The sequence below is a fragment of the Vicia villosa genome, linkage group LG1 (assembly GCF_029867415.1).
Source record: "Vicia villosa cultivar HV-30 ecotype Madison, WI linkage group LG1, Vvil1.0, whole genome shotgun sequence".
Classification (NCBI taxonomy): domain Eukaryota; kingdom Viridiplantae; phylum Streptophyta; class Magnoliopsida; order Fabales; family Fabaceae; genus Vicia; species Vicia villosa.
In genome coordinates, this window is record NC_081180.1 from 167,854,269 (window position 1) to 167,874,941 (window position 20,673).

Consider the following 20,673-nt stretch of genomic DNA (forward strand, 5'->3'; position numbering starts at 1 on the left):
TATAACTTTTTAGAAAATGGAGAACGGTCAAAAAGGGGCGTATAACATGTTTTCACTGGAGAAAACTATAGTTATTGGAAAGATTGTATGTGCATTCATATCAACTTCGTTGATAGAAAAATATGGGATGTCATCGTCAATGGTCCTATGGCTATCACCATAACCAACGATGCTGGCATCACAAGACCTAAACCTCAAGCACAATGGGATGAAAAAAATGAAAAGAATTACGGGTATGATTGGAAAGCTAGAAACATGATTATAGCTTCCTTAGGGGTCGATGAGTACTTTCGTGTGTCGCATTTCCAGTCAGCTAAGGCAATGTGGGATGCATTACAAGTCGCCCATGAAGGAACTAATGATGTTAAGCTAGCTAGAATCAATACCTTAACGCAAGAGTTTGATCTCTTTCATATGAAGCAAGGTGAAACCATTGCGGATATGCAAAAGAGATTTGCTCACATTATCAATCAATTACACACTTTGGGACATATTACTCCCAATGTCGTAGCTACTAACAAAGTTTTGAGATGTCTTAGTAGGGAATGGCAACCGAAGGTCACGGCAATCAAAGAAGCCAATGATCTCACTACATTGGATCTCACAGCTCTATTCAGAAAGCTTGAAGAACATGAGCAAGACCTCATGAACCTAAACAAGCACGAAAAGAAAGAAAAGAAAGAAAAGTCAAAGGACACGGAAAAGAAGTCTATCGCTCTAAAGGCTTCAAGTTCTAAGTCATCCACTAAAGATACATGTGATAGTGAGTCTAGTAATGAAGATGATAGTCCGGATGAAGATATGGGATTATTCGTAAGAAGATACAACAAATATCTTCGAAAGAATGAAATTAAGCATTCGGACAAAAATCTAGTTGATTATAGACGTCAATCAAAGCCTAACAAGCAAGATGAGTACAAGAAGACTAAACCTAGAGGATCTTGTTACAACTGTGGAAAACCCGGTCACTATAAACCGGATTGCCCTTCACTAAAGAAAGATAAGACAAAGAGTAAACCTCAAAAGAAGCAACCAAAAGGAAGAAGAGCTTACATCGCTTGGGAAAGTGATAGTGACTCATCTAGCAAAGAAAGCTCAAGCGATGAAGAGGAAACCGTCAACCTATGTCTCATGGCACATCAAAAGAAGAAAAAGATTGTAAGTCATGATAAATATAATAATGTTGATGCTATGTCTTATTTTGAATTAAAGCATGCCTTTGATACCTTGCATCATGAAGCTAAAGAAGCATTTCAACGCTTAGCTTCAAATAAAAGGATTTTCAAATACCTTGAGAAGAAAGTTTCCGATTCTGAAAAGGAATTAGAAACTCTCAAGGAATCTATGATCAAAAGTATCAAAGACACAAGCGTTGTTGACAAGAGTCCTTGGTTTAAGTGGGAGGATATGAAACTTATCACATTTGGCAAAAAGAAGTTAAAAATATCAAAGCCAAATTAGACAAGGCCTCACAACCAAAAATCACATATGCTATTGATAGATCACATTTCAAAAATAGTATGATAAATCCGTATCAACGATACACTTATGTGATAAAGGATCAATCTAGTAAATGTGATGACTACTCAAACTCAAGATGTCTATACTATTGCAAAAGGGGGCATACCATTAAAAAATGTCGCTTTAGGAGATTCTTGGTTCCCAAAGGCATTTTCAAATGGACTCCTAGAAGCAACCTTTGTTTCACTAACACACAAGGACCCAATGAAAATTGGGTACCTATTTCCCTTGTTTAAATTTGTAGGTGGAATGTCTTGAGCCATCCGAGAGAAGATGGTTTCTAGATAGCGGATGCTCAAGACATATGACGGGTAACTTATCGTTATTCTATGAATTTGTGGCTAAGAAGAAAGTATTTGTGACCTATGGTGATAACAACAAGGGAGCAATACTCGGTAAAGGTAGTGTAGGTAATCTCTCTTCTACTACTATCTCTGACGTCCTTCTGGTTGAGGGCCTTAAACACAATCTTATTAGCATCAGTCAATTATGCGACAAAGGATACTCAGTATCATTTTCTAAAGAAAGTTGCATAATTCGAAATGATGACAAGAAAGATGATGTGTTCAAAGGCCTGAGGGTAAATAATGTATACATGCTTGATCTAAATGATGTATCCTTAATTGATGCAAAATGTCTAGCAACTATGAGTGAAGACTCATGGCTTTGGCACAGACGTTTAGCTCACGTAAACTTTGATTTGCTTAATAAAATCGTCTCAAAAGACTTAGTGTTCGGCCTACCTAAAATAAAGTTTTCCAAAGATCACTTATGTGATGCGTGCCAAATGGGGAAGCAAATGAGGATCTCTTTTAAATCTAAAAACATTGTTTCAACTACAAGACCTCTTGAACTTCTCCATATGGACCTCTTTGGACCATCTAGAATAAAAAGTCTAGGTGGAAACTATTATGGATATGTCATAGTTGATGACTTTTCTAGATATTGTTGGACGATTTTCTTAGCAAATAAAAGTGACACCTTCTCCGCATTTGAGAAATTTGCCAAGTTGATTCAAAATAAATTAAACACTAACATAGTATCCATCCGAAGTGATCATGGAGGTGAGTTTGAAAACCATCTCTTTGAAGAGTTTTGTGGCAATCATGGCATTAATCATAATTTCTCCGCACCACGAACTCCCCAACAAAATGGAGTTGTGGAACGTAAAAATCGAGTGTTGGAAGAACTTGGGAGAACTATGATTAATGAACATGGGCTTCCAAAATATTTTTGGGCGGATGCCATTAATACGGCTTGTTATGTTCTGAATAGGATCCTGATACGTCCTATTCTAAACAAAACACCGTATGAACTCTTGAAAGGGAGAAAACCGAACATTTCTCACCTTCATGTATTTGGATGTAAGTGCTTTGTTCTAAACAATGGAAAGGAAAATCTTGGCAAGTTTGATGCAAAAGCGGATGAGGGTATCTTTCTAGGATACGCTCAATCTAGTAAAGCTTATAGAGTATACAACAAAAGGTTACATATTGTTGAAGAGTCCGTACATGTCTCTTTTGATGAGTCTTGTCCGAAAGTTGTCGGAAAAGGTAGTGTTCTTAATGGTGCAGGTGTCTCAACTGAGAGTTTACTTAATGATCCGGATGCCAAGCTTGAGAAAGATAAAGAATCCCTCTTACCCGAGAATAATGAAGAGGAAGTGGTTCAAACACCTAAAGAAAAAGTAGAAGATCAACCAAGCAAGAAGAGTGATCTTCCTCTTGCATGGAAATCTTCTAAGGACCATCCTATGGAGAACATTCTAGGAGACATATCAAAAGGGGTGACAACACGGTCAAGGATAAGTAACTTTTGTTTTTATTATTCTTTCGTCTCTCAAATTGAGCCTAAAAACTCAAAAGATGCATTAGTCGATGAGCATTGGTATTTAGCTATGCAAGAAGAGCTAAACCAATTTAAGAGAAATGAGGTTTGGGACCTTGTCCCTCCTCCGCGAGACCATCGAGTAATTGGCACTAAATGGGTGTTTAGGAACAAACTAGACGAAAACGGTATCATCACTCGCAACAAGGCCCGTCTTGTTGCTCAAGGGTATAGCCAAGAGGAAGGGATCGACTATGAGGAGACCTATGCTCCGGTCGCCCGACTTGAGGCAATACGCTTGTTAATTGCATTTGCATGTTCACAAAACTTTAAGCTTTATCAAATGGATGTTAAGAGTGCATTTCTAAATGGGTTTATTAATGAAGAGGTTTATGTATCTCAACCTCCTAGATTTGAAAACATTGATTATCCTGATTATGTTTACAAACTTAAGCGTGCCTTGTACGGCTTAAAACAAGCTCCTAGAGCTTGGTACGAGCGGCTTAGCAATTTTCTAATTAATCAAGGTTTCTCAAGAGGGAAAGTTGATACCACCCTATTCATTAAGAGACATAAAAAGCATTTAATATTAGTTCAAGTGTATGTGGATGATATTATCTTTGGTTCTACTAACATGACTCTTGTAAAAGAGTTTTCTAAGCTTATGCGGGGAGAATTTGAAATGAGCATGATGGGTGAACTAAACTACTTCCTTGGACTTCAAATAAAGCAACTAAAAGAAGGAACGTTTGTGAGTCAAACCAAGTATTATCAAGAACTCATCAAACGGTTTGATATGGCAAAGTCCAAGGCCATTGACACTCCTATGCCTACCGCGGTAAATCTTGATCGGGATGAACATGGTAAGCCGGTTGATGTAAAAAGGTATAGAGGTATGATTGGTTCCCTACTCTAACTTACCGCTTCCCGTCCCGATATTATGTTTAGTGTGTGCATGTGTGCAAGATATCAATCATGTCCCAAGGAGTCTCACTTAAAAGCCGTTAAGCGCATACTTAGGTATCTTATAGGTACTACGAAGCATGGCTTATGGTTCTCCAAAGGTAGTGATTGCTCTTTGGTTGGATATTCCGATTCCGACTTTGTCGGGTGCAAATTGGATAGGAAAAGCACTAGTGGAACATGTCACTTCTTTTCAAATTCCTTGGTTAGTTGGCATAGCAAGAAACAAGTGTCCGTTGCTTTGTCAACCGCCGAGGCGGAATATGTGGCGGCTAGTAATTGTTGTGCTCAAATTCTTTGGCTCAAGCAACAATTACTTGACTTTAATGTCAAGCTTGATCATATTCCTATCTTTTGTGATAACACAAGTGCTATTAATCTAACCAAAAATCCGGTCTTGCACTCTCGCACTAAACACATAGAAATTCGATATCATTTCCTTAGGGATCATGTTGAGAAGGGTGATGTAGTCTTTGAGCATGTTGATAGCAAAAATCAACTTGCCGACATCTTTACAAAACCACTAGCTACCGAGCCCTTCTTTCACATCCGTAGGGAACTTGGCGTCCTTGATATATCAGATAGGTTGCAACTATGAGTAGTTGCATATGCTTTATTTATTATTATTATCTATGCTCTCACTAATTTTTAAGTGTTCATTGAAAGACTTGTGAGGGCTTGGTTCTCCTCTCTCCTGTGTAAAGGTAATATCGTTTCAACCTTATATTCATTTCATGCTAATATATCACTATGGTAAAGCTGATATTTGTTCATCAATATGATTATTCTTTGCAAGATTTGGTCATAACATGCATATATTCATCGCATACAGCCAAATTTTGAAATTTGCAAGCCTTAGGTCGACCTACTCTTTATGTGAGTCGACCTATTCAAAAATAATTTTTAAAAATTTAAGGCTAATGCGTCGACGCATTCACTGCATAGGTCGACGCATCGTTCGCAGAATTTCAAAATTAGGTTACATTTAAAAAGGGAACACAAAGCAAATTCACTTCTTCTTTCTCCTCATTGCGCCGACCCCCTCACACAAACCCTAAGCACCACTCATCTCCTCCCTCTCACTCATCCATGGCTTCCCACAAATCACTAAGAAAGAGAGCAAGCAGAGAAGACTCTTCCTCTCAACAACAACCTGAAATAGAGGATGCTTTGTCTCTTATCCTTGATGCTCTTGTGGAATCCTACTCTTCCCATTTCAGAAACCGAAAAGTCATCAAACAATTCATGCTGTTCACAGGAACTCTACGAAGACTTCATCTTCAACAGGTAATGGAACTAATTGAATTTCAAAATCTGGGTACTTTTCTTGAACTAAGCCATGAGTACAATGAGGATTTGGTAAGGGTCTTCTACAATGGTATGCAAGGACACTTCCAAGGCAGTTCCTTCAACTTTCAGATGGGTACAACCACATACGCCATCACTGACAACACTTGGAGGCAATTAGGTCTATTTCCACTCCGTGAGAATGCCGTCACGGTAACTGATACAAATGTTTTGACCCAATTTGACTATAATGTTGGTCTGAACAACATGTTGAGGCGTCCTCATGCTGACCATGTAGTTCAAAGCAACCTGTTCCCTCGGTCCGCTACTACAGGTGTCTTAAACATTGTTGATAGAATTCTATAATGGATTGTGTCACGAATCATCCGACCTAAACAAGGTGGATATTCTCGTGTTGACCAACAAGAAGTGTACTTGGTTTGGTTGATCAAGAGCAGAATTCTGGTAAATTGGCCCCATTTTATTGTGAAGCGCATGTTTGAATTAAAGGAGTCAGGTAGAGGCACCGCTATTGGATATGCATCTCTCATCCAATGGGTGCTTAATAGAGTCAATATTCCCTCTCAGCGGCTTCCCAAGAAGACCATCTCAATTAACCAAGAATTCACAAAGAAGACACTGAATATGATGGGATTCTTCTACAATCGCGCCACGGGTGCCTATGGAGTTGTTCTACGAGGAAACAATTCGGACCTCAATAGAGAAGATGAGGACGAAATGAACATTGATGAAGAGGAAGATATTGCAGGTGAAGATGAAGATGAAGATGAAGATGTGGGTGCTGAAACTGGCGGCTCGAATATTACACAATTGATGGAGGCTATGCGTCTTCAACAAATTGAAAATCAAAATTTGATGAATGAGCGCCTAACTACTCTAACCACTCGTGTCACTGAGCAAGGTGCTCAGTTTACCGCCTACTCAACACTTGAAGAGCAAAGGTACAACACGCTCTATGGCATGTTGGATGCCCAGAGCAACCAAATCTCATCCTTCACTAGTGCCTTCATGCAACACTACCCTTTTCCTCCAATTCATTCGGCTCAACCACCACCACCGGCTCAAGAAGGAGATGATGATACCAATGCCTAGTGTTCTCTTTTGATTTTTTTTGCATTCATTATTTACATATTGTCATGAATATTTTTATTGTATTTTGTGACTTCATTTTATTTTATGCTGGACAAAATTCTACCGTACTTTGTGTTTGTGTAAGGATTTGAACTGAGCTATGTGCTCATTATGCGTTTAGCTATTTATGTTATGTTGCCGTTTATTTTATCATTAAGCATTGTTTTATGTGAATGATTGCTTTATGATTATGATTGCAAAAGGGCTTAGTACTGATCACGATTGAGTTATGTTATTCCGCCATATATGTATAATATTGCCTATCTCTTTTTGATGTTGTCAAAGGGGGAGAAAACTGAGTGAATCTACAAGCAATGGAAAACAAACGCACCAAGTAAGGGGGAGCATACAGAAAGGGGGAGCATGCATGTCGGACAAGCAACACCTCGACAAAGATTCACAAATTTTGCCATCATCAAAAAGGGGGAGTATGTGAGGGCAAGGTGTTGTTTTCATGTATTCAAAATATTGTGAATCAACCACAACTTAAGTGGAAACTTAGAAACCGAGCAAATGCAACCAAGACAAGTATTTTTGGCTACAAGACACTAATAGGTCGACTCAGAGACACAACAGGTCAACCTACTGCAAGATGTTTCTAAAAATTTCTGTGTAAGGGCTGAATGCGTCGACGCATCACATGAATAGGTCGACGCATGGAACTTTGTGTTATCTCGGGTATGCGCACGCTGACTCTTCAGGTCGACGCGTTCATTCTTTGAAATTCAAATGAAAAAGCAAAATGCGTCGACGCATTGAGTGACTAGGTCGACGCATATCATTTTGGGGAACCCACGGGAATGCGCACACCGACCCTTCAAGTCGACGCAAGTGTCACACATTGCTCTTTTTCAGGTGCTATACACTCAATAGGTCGACCTATGCAGAGAGCAGGTCGACCTGTCGCTAATAAATCCAGTTTTCTGCTGTTTTCAAGTTGGCTTATACATTGTAGTTGTTATAAATACTCAAGTGATCATTCTAAACAAATTGAACAAGAAACGTGAAAGATAGACTCAGCTTCTTCTCATCTTCAACCTTTCGCTTATTGATCGAGAATCACACATAATCATCTTTCTCGATCGAAGTAAGGAACGTGTGCTGATAAGGTTCGACGGTAGATATTTGTCTTGTTCGAGATTCGACGGTAGAGATTCATCTTGTTCGAGTGAAGAGTGTTGAGGGTGTTTCTTGTATAAAACCTTAGGGTTTTTCCTTCTTCATCAAAGATTTTGTTCGAAGGTTTTTGACGATCGATTTTCTTTGGTAATCAATTCAGCCGTGCATAAGGGATTGAGGGATTGAAGATCCGCTCAACAAAATTGCTACAACTGGAGGATTGAGAAAGGAACGATCGGGGTCTTGATCGTGAAGATCTTAGACATTGACTTGATTCAACTTGAATCAAGGGGAGGATCGAATTGTATTCAATTTTACTGCATGTGTGTAGTTGGTGATTGGTACTTTCTATCCTTGTTAAACATTTTGCAATCTAATAAAACTTTCCTAATTTCATTTGAAATTAGGGGCAGACGTACTCCTGCGAGGACGTTAGAGGAACTGCCTAAACAAATATCGTGTTCCTTATCGCTTTTACTTTATCATATTTTCATTTGTTTTCGTTTATTACCATTGTTGAACAAAAACTAAGGTTAGGTAAAATATCGATCACCAAGTGTTCGATAAAATTACTCAATCAAATTTTTGTTCAAATTTTAGTGAAAACGTTCATTGTGAGTAATATACCATATAGTGTGCAATTGATACAAGCGATATATTCGTTAAAAACATAATTCATAACTTGACATCTTCATCCGTTCGGTTTAGTGCACATATCCGGTCCCCGATAACATAATCGCTCTTAGACGATTAAGTGATTCAGGAAAGTCACGTTTCAAAAGCTAAAATTTTCTTAAGTTGGAAAAAGGTGGTCTATTCACCCCCCTCTAGACCATTCCTATCGTCTAACAGCATCTTCTTCAATAACGAGACGAGCGCAACACCCAAAAGGGGTAGAAATCTTATACCCATAGCCTCTTTTCTAATGGAATATGGTATGCACTTATACTAGAGAATTTCAAGTTACTGTTGTTGGTCCCCTTTGATGAAAAAAGCAGCCCATAAGAGTACATCACTGCTATCAACCCTCGTGTGGCGATAATAGGCATCACCCACTCCCAGAAGGGTGCGCTTCTGTTTGCAACATTCAATGAGGCGACATTAAGGTGATACATTAGGTTCTAATAACCAGCTACCAAGACCTCACGAAAAAGCTAATTCAATAATCAGGTTGTTCAATGTCTTCCACGAATACTCTGATTCTTTGAGAGAGAGTACCTTTCTAGGTTCAACAAGGAGACCATCAAGATGGTTAGTCCCAACCAATAAATATTTGGGGATGCTTTCCAAAATGGTCTGAAACACGGGTATTTTAATAAGTCTCTCGCTCAGAAGCTCGCTACCTGTGATCAAGGATCCATAAATGAGATGTATGCATATATAAAAGAATTACATTGCCACAACAAAACTCTATAAACTAGTATTTTGCATCTCCAACAAAAAAGACATAAGGACGACCCACTAGAGGGCGTGGAGAGCTTAGACCCTTAGCCAATCTCCAACAAAATATGGGACACGCACGTACCAAAGAACTTCAAGCTCTTGCTGTTGGTCACCTTTGATGAAAAAGCGATCCATATGAGCACATCATTGTTATATGTTGGACATGTGACTTCATATACAAGAGGACAGTTAATTGTGGAGGTTTAAAAAACTTTAGTTTTAAACAAAATCATCTGTAAAATTAGAGTTTGAAAATATTTTGTAAAATAAATGAATAAATAGGCAGCAGAAAACCAAAGGAAGGAAAATTACTGTAAAGTAAAAGAAATAATGGAGAAGAAAGAACACCTGAGAGTTATACTAGTTTGGCCTAAGATGACCTACTTTTGTCCCTAATAATTTTTCTTGAGAGTATCCAATAAACTCGAGAGCTTTTAAAGAATCTGTGGAACTATATGCTTGTAGGTTTAAAAAGAAGTGATCAAAGCTAAACAAGACATGCCTAGACCCATCATGGTTTTAAGGAAAACTCATAAAGATGCAACATGACTTTGATGACAACTCATAAAGATGCAACCTGACCTTGAGGGTAACAAATCATAAAGACAAGCAAGTGCTAAAATTGTTTCAAGAAGTCAAAGATGTAAAAGATAGTTTGATCAACTTCTTCCTCTGAATAAAACTGAAGAGCTAGGGTTTAATGATCATTGTGATATCCTCCAATAATGGCGTACGACGTTAATATATCTCAAGCCTCATCTTCAAGAAGATTCAGGTGAAATGCTTATGTGAACGGTGTATTCGGCAAAAGACATGAAGCTTCAGAGAGTGGAAGTGTGAAAATTCGCCTAATCATGTATAAGTGATCAGTGTTTTGTAAAAACACAAAGGCATTTTCGTAAAGTAATATGGCTAAGTCAGACACTTACTAAAATTATTTTTAAAGCCTTTATCTCTCAAATAAAATCACCTAAAATTGTTTTGGAGCCTTATCCAGATGGTTTGGAAATTGTCATAATGATTATAACCTATATTTGAATTGTCTAATTGATTATATCATATACCTAATCGATTAGATAAGGGACAATTGAGTTCATAATCGATTGTAACAGTGTTTGAATGAATATTAACGACTCTATGTCAAATCCTTCCAAAGTGAGAACAAATAATTTATTATTTAGGTCATCTAATCAATTAGAATAAAGACCCAAACGACTGGACAATTAACTTTGTCCATGAATCATTTATTTTTTGAACTATCCTTTAGCCTATATATAGACGTTTTCCCTTCACTTTCTCACATCCACAAACATGGAATTTCTCACCTCTTTCTCTCACAGAAATTTGGCTAAAGTACTTTGATAAAGGTTTATGTATTTAAGTGAGGAAATTGTTCTAGAAAGAGTAATATTGTAAATTCACTAAGAGTTTTTTTTCTCTTGAGTGAATAGTTATTCCTTAGGAAGTGTTTGTTTGGGTTTGGAGTTGAACCCATTGAAAGCTCTTTTATGAGGATTTAGTATTAAATATCTATTTGGTTTGTGAGTTGAATCACTAAAGGAAAAGCTCTCTTTGCGGGTCCCAGAAGATAACCAGTGAAAAATCTTCTTATCGAATCGTGTATTCAGCTTATCCATGTAAGACTCAACCATTGTCAACATTTCTTGGATGGTATTCACTTTATTCCTCCCTATCTTCGACCAAAACAGATGGTCCCTCAGAAGGCCATTATAAAAGATCCAACATTAAAGGCCTTCTCCGGCCCCTTCGACCTCAATAATTGCTTGCGTGAACTGGTCGATGTAAGACTGCACTTGGATGATTTCACTCAAAGTGGCTTTACTCACTGGTCGTCGCTTTAGAAAAATAAAGTTTGTGGAGAACCATTTGTAGAAATTGGTTCATGACTTAACTCTCTCGTCAAGTAGACCGTTGAATCATAGCTCAGTCAGTTCGATCAGGGTCAGAGCAAACAACTTACATTTTGACGCTTCATCAACATTGAAGTAGTCCAATCGTTCATTGATGAGTTGGATGTTCTCGCTGGGATCTCTCTTTCGGTCATATTCGCCCAACTTAGGTGACTTTTCCATGGATTTTAATACCTTGCTTTTCAAAATCCGGACAGACAATGGATGTTTTGGCTACACCTTTCCTGATCGATTATCTGCTTAAGTCGGGGAAGGAGCATAGCTTCCTCAGTCTCCCTTGGGGATTTAGGAATGAGTATGTTACTTCCGGATTTTATGTTGATCTATCAACCTAGGAGGTTCGTCTTTCTTCTTCTTGGTCGGCTATGGGACGACAATATGAGTCTTTCTTGCACAACCTCTTGGAAAGTGTTTTCGCGAGGAGGAGCGTTATGGAGGCTTTCTTCGAGGCGTTGGAGTCTTTCTTTGAATGCTTGTGAATTTTGCTATCGAACGGGGTTTTATATATTGTTTAATTGTTAGTTTGCACCTTGAAAACTGAGGTGTAATTGTAAAAGTTGAAGGCCAAACAATGATTCCAATTGCAAGACTAACAGTGAAACATGAGGTTCGACCTAAGGTGCTCGAATAAATCCAACTATATAAAGAGCCCGGATCAAATCTGGATGTAGTGAAATCGCTGCTCCAAATTTTGCGATGCCTTACGGAGAAGGTAGAGGCAATTGATTGATTGTCGCTAGAGCACTAGCAGTAGCAGCTTCACGTGGTGCGGCAGATCAAGTAGCTTTATATCCAACCATCACTATGAATCGTGAGAATTGGAGATCTGGAAGTTCAAAGAACCAAAGTTGAAATGTGCTTGATTGGATCAAACGTGAAGGAACTTCACGTTAGATTCTGAATGTCTTGATTTGGTGACTTAAGGAGGTTACAAACAGACGAATCAGAGAGCTACGATGAGATCGTGAAAATTGTAAAAATCAGAAGACGATTCTCAAAGACAACGCCAATGCCCTGTTCTAGAACCAGAAATGTAGTGATCATTAAATGTGGGAGAAAAATAAATTAAAATGAATTTAATTGGAATACACTGACAGTGTAAAGAAGTTTTACACTGTCTATAAATCACAATCGTTAATTTGTTAGAATTGTTTGACTTTTAGTATAATTTTTTTAAAAGTAATATAATTGAGTGGTTATGATGCATTGATAGTGTAAAAAGTTTTACACTGACAGTGCATAATAATTAAACTCAATTAAAATTATGTTTGAAACTTGTTACTTCACTTTGACGTCTTTATATATATATATATATATATATATATATATATATATATATATATATATATATATATATATATATATATATAATAGTAATGAACTCGCTATTTATTATGAGCGGATTTCAAAGAATCGTTGGATGTACTTGCAGCTAAGATATTTGTTAATGTCATAAGGAAAATGTTAATGCTAAGAAGATTTTAGAAGTAGTACTAGTGCATTAGAGTAGTCGGCCGGAGTTGATATAGACGACACATTATACAATCAATATTTAAATTTTCTTATCATACTCCTAAATAAAGAAATAAAACATGTGAATAAATTAATTTACTAATATATTAAATAGTTATATTTTTAACGATATTATTTAATATCACATATAAAACAAAATATATTTCTTTATTTCTAATTTTAGAAAACATAGTATAATCACAAGAAAAACAATTTTTCTGAGTTCCTTGAAAAATAGAGAATATCACAAAATATTTCATGAGTTCCTTAAACAGAAAATAAAGAATATTACAAAATAGATTAGTAAAGATAGCTATTTATCAACACAAAGTAGAGAATAATCTTAATAATAATATGAGAAAATAAAGTGTGGCAATGTCAACGATTGACTGACGGAGACAAGTATCAATAATGAGTGTGGAGGCGATAATGATAAGGAACAATGATAACGATTGATGATAACAATGATGATAAAAAGTGAATGTGGTGGTGTTGACGATAACGGTGAACAACAATGAGTGTAGTGGCATTGGTGATGAAGGTGAGTAGCAATGACAACGATTAATGGGAGATGACGGTGCTCAATGGCAATGTTGGTGGTGACGATGAAGATCAAACACTAAAACTAGAAGAATACGAGAAGAAGAAGCCATAATTAAGCTCTTAAGAAATAGAACTTAGAAGAATTTTTGTTTCTTGTTTAGCAATTTTGTTTAATTTTACTTGTTAAAATAAATTTTCCACATACCAACATATAATGAAATGAGGTCACTCTAACGTTTATGTGTGAACGAGAATTCGGTTCCATATTTACGTGGAGAAAATTTTTTAAGTTATTATTATTTTGAAGCACATATGAATATGGAAAATAGTGTAGTAAAATATGAACAATATCACTAGCGAGTCTTTAGAGAGATGAATGATTTTTATCTCATACACGATGTTTCAGTGCAAAAAAATATGAGAAGATAGAAAGGTTAAAATCATAAGAAGATAATGAAACATTTGGAATGAAAAAAAAGTGAGAATTAAAGAAATAATCAAAGATAAAAATAGAGGGCGAATAATGTAGAGAATTTTTAAGAGTTTTAATCGATTATTGTGTAACCGATAAAACTCTTTATTGTGTGTAATTTCAGCACTACACTCAGCGTTATATGCAATCAAAAGAGTTGAAATTTTAGTCATGACACCTCAAGAAAATAAATGATGCGACACAAATGAACTAAGATGGCATACGTTGAGTGTCACATAATCTAAAATAATCAAATTCAATTTCAAATATTGATGTTTATTTGGAGGGTCTAACAAAGTTGACACATAAGTAGCTTTTTGTGAGGATCAATGAGAGAGCTTGGTTTAAACTTTAAAGCTTAAAAACTACTACTATTAAACATGGATATATCTATAATCTATTTCATTCTCATTCCGATATTCTTCCAAGGTAAGATTCATAAAGACAAAAAAAGCTACATTCTTTACTTTACTAGGAAGAGATGAGTGATAAACTATACTAACAAAAATGCCAACAATTATAGTTGGTATATATCATATATTCTATAGAAATATCTAGCATTCAGCTTCATCATGTTTTGTTCTTGCTGAAGAACCTGAACTCGACACGGTTCCAACGACTTGGTTATTCGTCAACCTTTGCAGTTGAATCATGCGTGCGTAGATCCCATCCGGGTGATTTTTCAACAAATGAGAATGTGAGCCTTGTTCCTCGACTTTCCCATCATCAATCACTGCAATGAGATTGGCATTCCTAATAGTTGATAGCCTGTGTGCGACAATGATAGTAGTTTTTCCTGAGCAGGCGCGGTCGAGGGCCTCTTGAACAGACCGTTCGGATTCAGCGTCAAGTGCACTTGTTGCTTCATCGAGAAGCATGAGTTCTGCTTTCCGTATAAAAGCTCGAGCAATTGCTATTCTTTGCTTCTGTCCGCCGGATAGTTGAACTCCTCGTTCGCCGACAAATGTTTTGTATCCGTCGGGGAGAGAAGATATGAACTTGTGAGCATTGGCGAGAGTCGCGGCTTCGATAATCTCGGCTTCCGAAGCTGAGTCGTGTCCATAAGCAATGTTTTCGTAGATAGTAGTAGCAAATAAGCATGGCTCTTGGGGTACCACTGCGATGTGTTTTCTAAGGGACTTGAGATTGTATTTTCGTATGTCCTTTCCATCAATCGTGACTCGGCCGGACATTGGATCGTAGAATCTTTGTATAAGTGCAATAACCGAGCTCTTACCACATCCACTAGGGCCTACAAGGGCAAGAGTTTTGCCTGCCTTTGCACGAAGACTAAGGTCGCGGAAAACCGGCATATCTGGTCGGCTGGGATAAGAGAAGTCAACATGCTTGAGTTCCACTTCACCGCGAAGAGAGTCGGGGACATGGACAGCATCTGGATCATCTGGCTCAATTTCAGTTCTACGGTCAAGGAGATCGAAAACCGACCTCATAGCTCGGCCTCCCTTGATGAAGTCAGGAGCCAGAGTTAATGTTTCGGCAGCACCATTAGCAGAGACCATGAGGACCATAAATACTCTGATTGTTTTAGAGAAATCGGAGATACCGTGCTTCACTAGCCAAGAAGCATACCAAAGACCAAGAGCATAGGAAGCATAGAGTGCAAACTGAGCTATCCCATAACCAATTCCAGAAATCTGTCCCTTCCAAAAGCAACGCCGTAGTGGAGTTTCAAGGTTTGAAGCGAAAAGGCCAACAATTTTCTTTTCCGAATTAAACGCAGCAACGGTCCTTACATTGGCTATAGCCTCCCCAGCTAGTTGTGTGGCCTTGGCATGTGAAGCTTCCAAGTCGCCAGAGAAACCCGACATGAACATTTTCTATTCAAAAATTTAAAGCAAAGAATTAATAAATAAATAACACAATGAAGCATGAAACTGAAAAAATGTTTAAAAGAAAACCTGTAAGACAGTGGCTGCGACAACAACCGGGAAGACGGCAACGAGAACAAGGGCAAGTCGCCACTGCAATACGAACCCTGCTGTACAAGCAACAAGCATAAGTGCAGTGTTCTGCACAATTACCGAAATCCGATCTCCAATAGCAGATCTAACATTGTTGGCATCAAGAGCTAATCTTACTGCAATCCTAGCACTCTCATTTTCCTCTCGATCAAACCATGCCATTTCATTTTTAAGCACCGCACTCAACATTTTCTCCCTCACTCGTTTAGTAAGATTTTCACCGACAACATCCCAGAAGAAGTGCTGCAATGTATTGAATAAAAGTGCTGCCGACGAAAGTCCAATCAGCAAGTAACAGTATTTCTCGATTTCTCTAATCATGTGCTTATGGTTTGGATTGTAATAAACACTGAGGACAGCACTGAGAACATAAGCAAAGAATGCACTAAGGGATCCACAAACAATAGAGCCTATAGAACCAATCAATGCATATAACCATTCGGGAGAGTTCATTTTTGCAAGCCGCCAGAAGGAACTCGCTTGCTCTTTGAACGCAAGCTTCTCAAGCTTGTAATTTGGATACGATGCATCATGGGAGAGATTAAAATCAGATGTGGAGAAATCAGAAAACCTCCTCGAGTATGGTGATCGGCCACCATAAGAAGAATTCCGAGTAATTATCGGTGAGCTTACAGAATTCCTAGCACTAGAAGGCCTGCATATTTTCAAAAAAAAATAATAGAATGATGTATCCTCAGCTTAAGATATTGAAAGTTAAATAAGATCAACTACTTTTCTTAAACGTTGGTGATACCTACCTTGCACTACTTTTTCTGGCATTGCTCGTTGAACTTTCATTTGCCGTCTCCTGCATTCTGATAAGCTTGGCATAAACTCCATTTTCCCCTTTAGCAAAGAGCTCGTCATGAGTCCCGATTTCAGAAACACTTCCTTGCTGAAGTACAGCGACAAGGTCAGCTTTGCGAATAGTAGATAGTCGATGCGCAATTACAAGAGTTGTTCTACCAATCATGAACCTATCAAGAGCTTCTTGAACCAGCTTTTCTGACTCGGAGTCCAATGCACTCGTTGCCTCATCTAGGAGAAGAATTGCTGGGTTTTTAAGCATTGCCCTTGCAATCGCTATTCTCTGCTTTTGTCCCCCTGATAGTTGCAACCCTCTCTCCCCTACCTGAGTTTCATAACCTTGAGGAAGTTTGAAGATGAATGAATGAGCATTAGCTACTCTAGCAGCTTCTTCGATCTCAACCTGATCAGCATCAGGTCTACCCAACAGTATATTTTCTTTAATCGTGGTGGCGAATAAAGCCGGTTCTTGGCTCACAAGTCCTATCTGTTGTCTCAACCATTTAAGCTTCAATGTCTTAACATCATGTCCATCTATCAGAACTTCTCCTGTAATTTCATATGATCACAAAGTTAAGGGGCCATTTGATACAGTTTTTAAATTAAAATAATCAACCTTTAGAGTTTTTATCCGTTTGCTACAAATTTTAGAACGAGTTCATGTATCGCATACCAGAAGAAGGGTCATAGAATCTCTCAATGAGGGACACAACCGTGCTTTTTCCAGAGCCGCTACTTCCAACCAATGCTATGGTCTTGCCAGAAGGAACATTCAAGGAGAAATTGTGAAGGATTTGAACTTCAGGTCTTGATGGATATAAAAAGTCGACATTTTTAAGCTCCACTAGTCCTGTCACAGTCTCTAACTCCAAACCTGATTCGCTATTTTTGTCTATACAAGGCTTGTGATCAATCACACGGAAAATTTTCGCAGCAGCAACTCTGGCCTTCGTAAATGCAGCCATGCTTGGTGCAGACTGGCCTAAAGCCCTGTGAGGAATTATGATAACTGTCAATAATACCCTTAAAACGACGATTAAAAAGGAGTGGAAAGAATAACTGCTGAAGCTTGCTTAAGCATGAAAAATGAAGAAGATAAAGTGCTTACAATCCACCGATCATGACAGCAAACATGGTAGCAATTGCAAGTCCTCCATTAGTGTAGTGATGCCTAACCAAATAGCCTCCATACCATAACAAAAGTGCATAGCAGCAGAAAACAACAAAGTAAGTAGCACCTAATCCAATTCCCTTTGCAAGTCCAGTCCGGTATCCGATCTTTTGAGCAACGCTTAGAGTAGATGAATAGCCTTGTAGTGCTTTTGTCTCTCCAACATATGCTAACACCACTCTAATTTGAACAACAGTCTGCAAATTTGGCTCAAAGTTAACACCACCGAGACGCATACACACAGAGCATGTTATGATTGACTTATCTGAACTTATCTTCTAGCATAAACACTTGTGATTGTGAGACTGTTTGAGATAGCTTATGAAAACATTTTATAACATGTGCATACACTATTTTCAGCTTATTTACATAAGCTCTTCAATTTAACTTAATAGTTTATGGCTTGTATGGAAACAATCACATCTTATCCCACTAAGTGGGTTGGCTATATGGATCAACTTCGGCCATAATGTTCTATCCAAGACCATGCTTTTATCCAAAATGTTAATCGCAAGATCTTTCTTAATAACTTCTCTTATAGTTTTTCCAGGTCTTCCTCTACCTCTAGTTGTTAGACTCCTCTTCATCTGATTTACTCTCCCTACCACATAATCTACAGACATTCTCTCTATATGTCCAAATTACCTAAGTCTATTCTCCGCCATCTTTTCTACTATAGGTGCTACTCCAACACTCTCTAATATTGTCATTTATAATCTTATCATGTTTAGTCTTACTCCAACACTCTCTAATCTTATCTTCTATTGCAGAAATATTTCATACACATGCACTTATATGATAGGTGCTTATACCTTAAGTGCTTAATTAAGTTGTTTTGATAAACAAGCCCAACCCTCTTACCTGTTCCACAATGTTGCCAGCTTGAGAAAGAGCTTCTTGGCTTTTACCAGATAACTTAGCCAAAGTGGTAGTATGAATGCCTCCTATTACAGCTATCATAGGGACAACAGCAAGTGTAACCAATGCTAATTGCCAAACAGCACTAAAACCAACCGCAAATCCAGAAACAAATGTAGCCATGTAGTGAACAAAATTACCTAACTGCATACATAAAAACCATATCCAAAACACCATCTTAATCTCATCACATAACATAAAACAAGTAATCTTAAAAAAAACAATAAAGGGTTTGTGTATGTTTTTCTGGTTCACCTTCTCACTTATAGCATCTTGTACCATAACAGCATCAGTGTTGATGGCAAAAACAACATCGGAAGTTCGAACTTCAGTGTCAAAGAACTGAATATCTTGATCCAAAGCAGCTTCAAGATACTTAATTCTCATCCTTGTTGATTGTCTCTCACCAGTCCACATCCAACAAGAAATCTCTGCAACAAACCAAACCTCTCTTAACATTCACAACCTCAAAAAAACCACAAGAACAAAATCATAAAAACACAAGTTTTTTCACCTGCCCATGAAGATGCCCAAATAGCAGCACCAACAACCAGAAAGTAAAATGCATACTGCAAATGAAAAACAATCAAAATTTCAACATTCATTACAGAAGCCACAAAAAAAGCAACAAACTTTGGACTCTACCAAGAACTTCTTACCTTAACAACTTCTTGGGTCATCTTGTCCAAATCATTAGCATTAGAACCAAAAGAGTTGACAAGATCAGCAAAGAACCGAAGAAAAAGTGGCAATGAACAACCATGTACAATAGCTCCAAGAGTTCCAACTGTCATGAGAATATAATCCAACCCATCAGCAAATCTGAAAAGCTCACCAAACCCAACAGATGGAACATCCTTAATCTTCTCATTTCCATTAGAAAAATCACAGCTTTCATTGTTGGGTAAAGAACTCTCCCCTTCCATATGTTCCTTGGATTCTCGTCTATCTAACTCCAATGTTGATATTGAAGCTGTTGTATCAGAAGATGAAAGCATCTCAATGCCTTGCATTTCAGACCATTTCCATTGCTCAGAACCTTGTGACATTGCAAAATACTTTGCTTGAGATTCACAGTTTCACATCACTATATGGCTTTTATTGAGCTCATGTTTGTGATGCTGGAATAGAAGGTGGTGGTGTTGGTGAATTGAACAGTGAATAATAGTGTGAATGAGACACTGTTTGGGAGTGTAAGTTAATGTTGAGTTTGGTTACTTCTTGTGTAAGGTGTGTGATGATGGAGAAAGGTGAAATCAGAAAGTGATAGATGGTGATAACTGAGAAGACAGACAGGGAAATTTCTGAGACATGGAGAGAGAGAAAGAAAGGAATGTGGTTCTCTACCCGACAAAAAGTAATGTGTGAAGACTTGGAGATTGGTTTTTGACTGAAGGAGATTCTTACTAGAGGAAAATAGAAGTACTTGTAATTTCATATTAAGACAAAAATATTGATAATTAATATGAAAATTTCTGTATCCACCTCCCTATGGGTGTCACCCCAGCGAAATTCCTAACTTAACCCTGCTTCGGAGATGTATCTCCGAAGTAATTTTTTTTAAAGATTTTTTTAGACTTTGGAAATATATTTCCGAAAACACCAAAAAATTAGTGTTTTCGGAGATGCATTTCTGAAATGCATGAAAATTAATTAAAATACGTTGTTTTTTACAGTCTGGTAATATTTCGGAAGTTCATTTCCGAAAAAAAGTGTTCATATATCATTTTCCCTCATTCACTATTTCATCATTTTTCTCCAAAACTCCTCCAAACCCTCTCCAAAACTCAATCAATCTCAATCCATATTTCGTCTCAAAATCAAGTTCCAAACCGTTGATCACGTTAAAGGGAGCATAGAAAGCTACAATTTGAGGTAAACATCTCTCATTTCATCCCCTATTTCACTACATTGATTGGAGAAATTTGTGCTAAAAACTGCGATGGTTCGGAAGTACATTTCCGAAATAAGTTACCTAACAAATTTCGGAAATGTACTTCCGAAATAAGCCCTGGCAGTAAAAAA

At 37.6% G+C, this 20,673-nt stretch overlaps 1 protein-coding gene across 1 annotated transcript; it reads right to left on the reverse strand.

The window, feature by feature from the left end:
* Nucleotides 1–14,069: 14,069 nt before the first annotated feature.
* On the reverse strand, nt 14,070–20,025 carry LOC131644624 (ABC transporter B family member 1-like). The gene is made up of 9 exons (XM_058915177.1): nt 19,308–20,025; nt 19,163–19,217; nt 18,904–19,079; nt 18,592–18,792; nt 17,668–17,927; nt 17,233–17,549; nt 16,511–17,108; nt 15,690–16,407; nt 14,070–15,608 (listed from the first exon to the last, which is right to left on the reverse strand). Exons 1-9 carry the CDS (start codon nt 19,695–19,697, stop codon nt 14,325–14,327), a joined length of 3,999 nt encoding a protein of 1,332 aa, XP_058771160.1. The 5' UTR covers nt 19,698–20,025; the 3' UTR covers nt 14,070–14,324.
* Between the last annotated feature and the right edge of the window lie 648 nt (nt 20,026–20,673).

Bases quoted from the DNA above. Each gene is read 5' to 3' on its own strand.
- LOC131644624 (XM_058915177.1), bottom strand. From the start codon at position 19,697: ATGTCACAAGGTTCTGAGCAATGGAAATGGTCTGAAATGCAAGGCATT. The intron at 16,408-16,510 runs GTAGGTATCACC...GAAAATATGCAG, and splicing joins GCCAGAAAAAGTAGTGCAAG to GCCTTCTAGTGCTAGGAATT. The intron at 15,609-15,689 runs GTTTTCTTTTAA...ATTTTTGAATAG, and splicing joins TCGCAGCCACTGTCTTACAG to AAAATGTTCATGTCGGGTTT.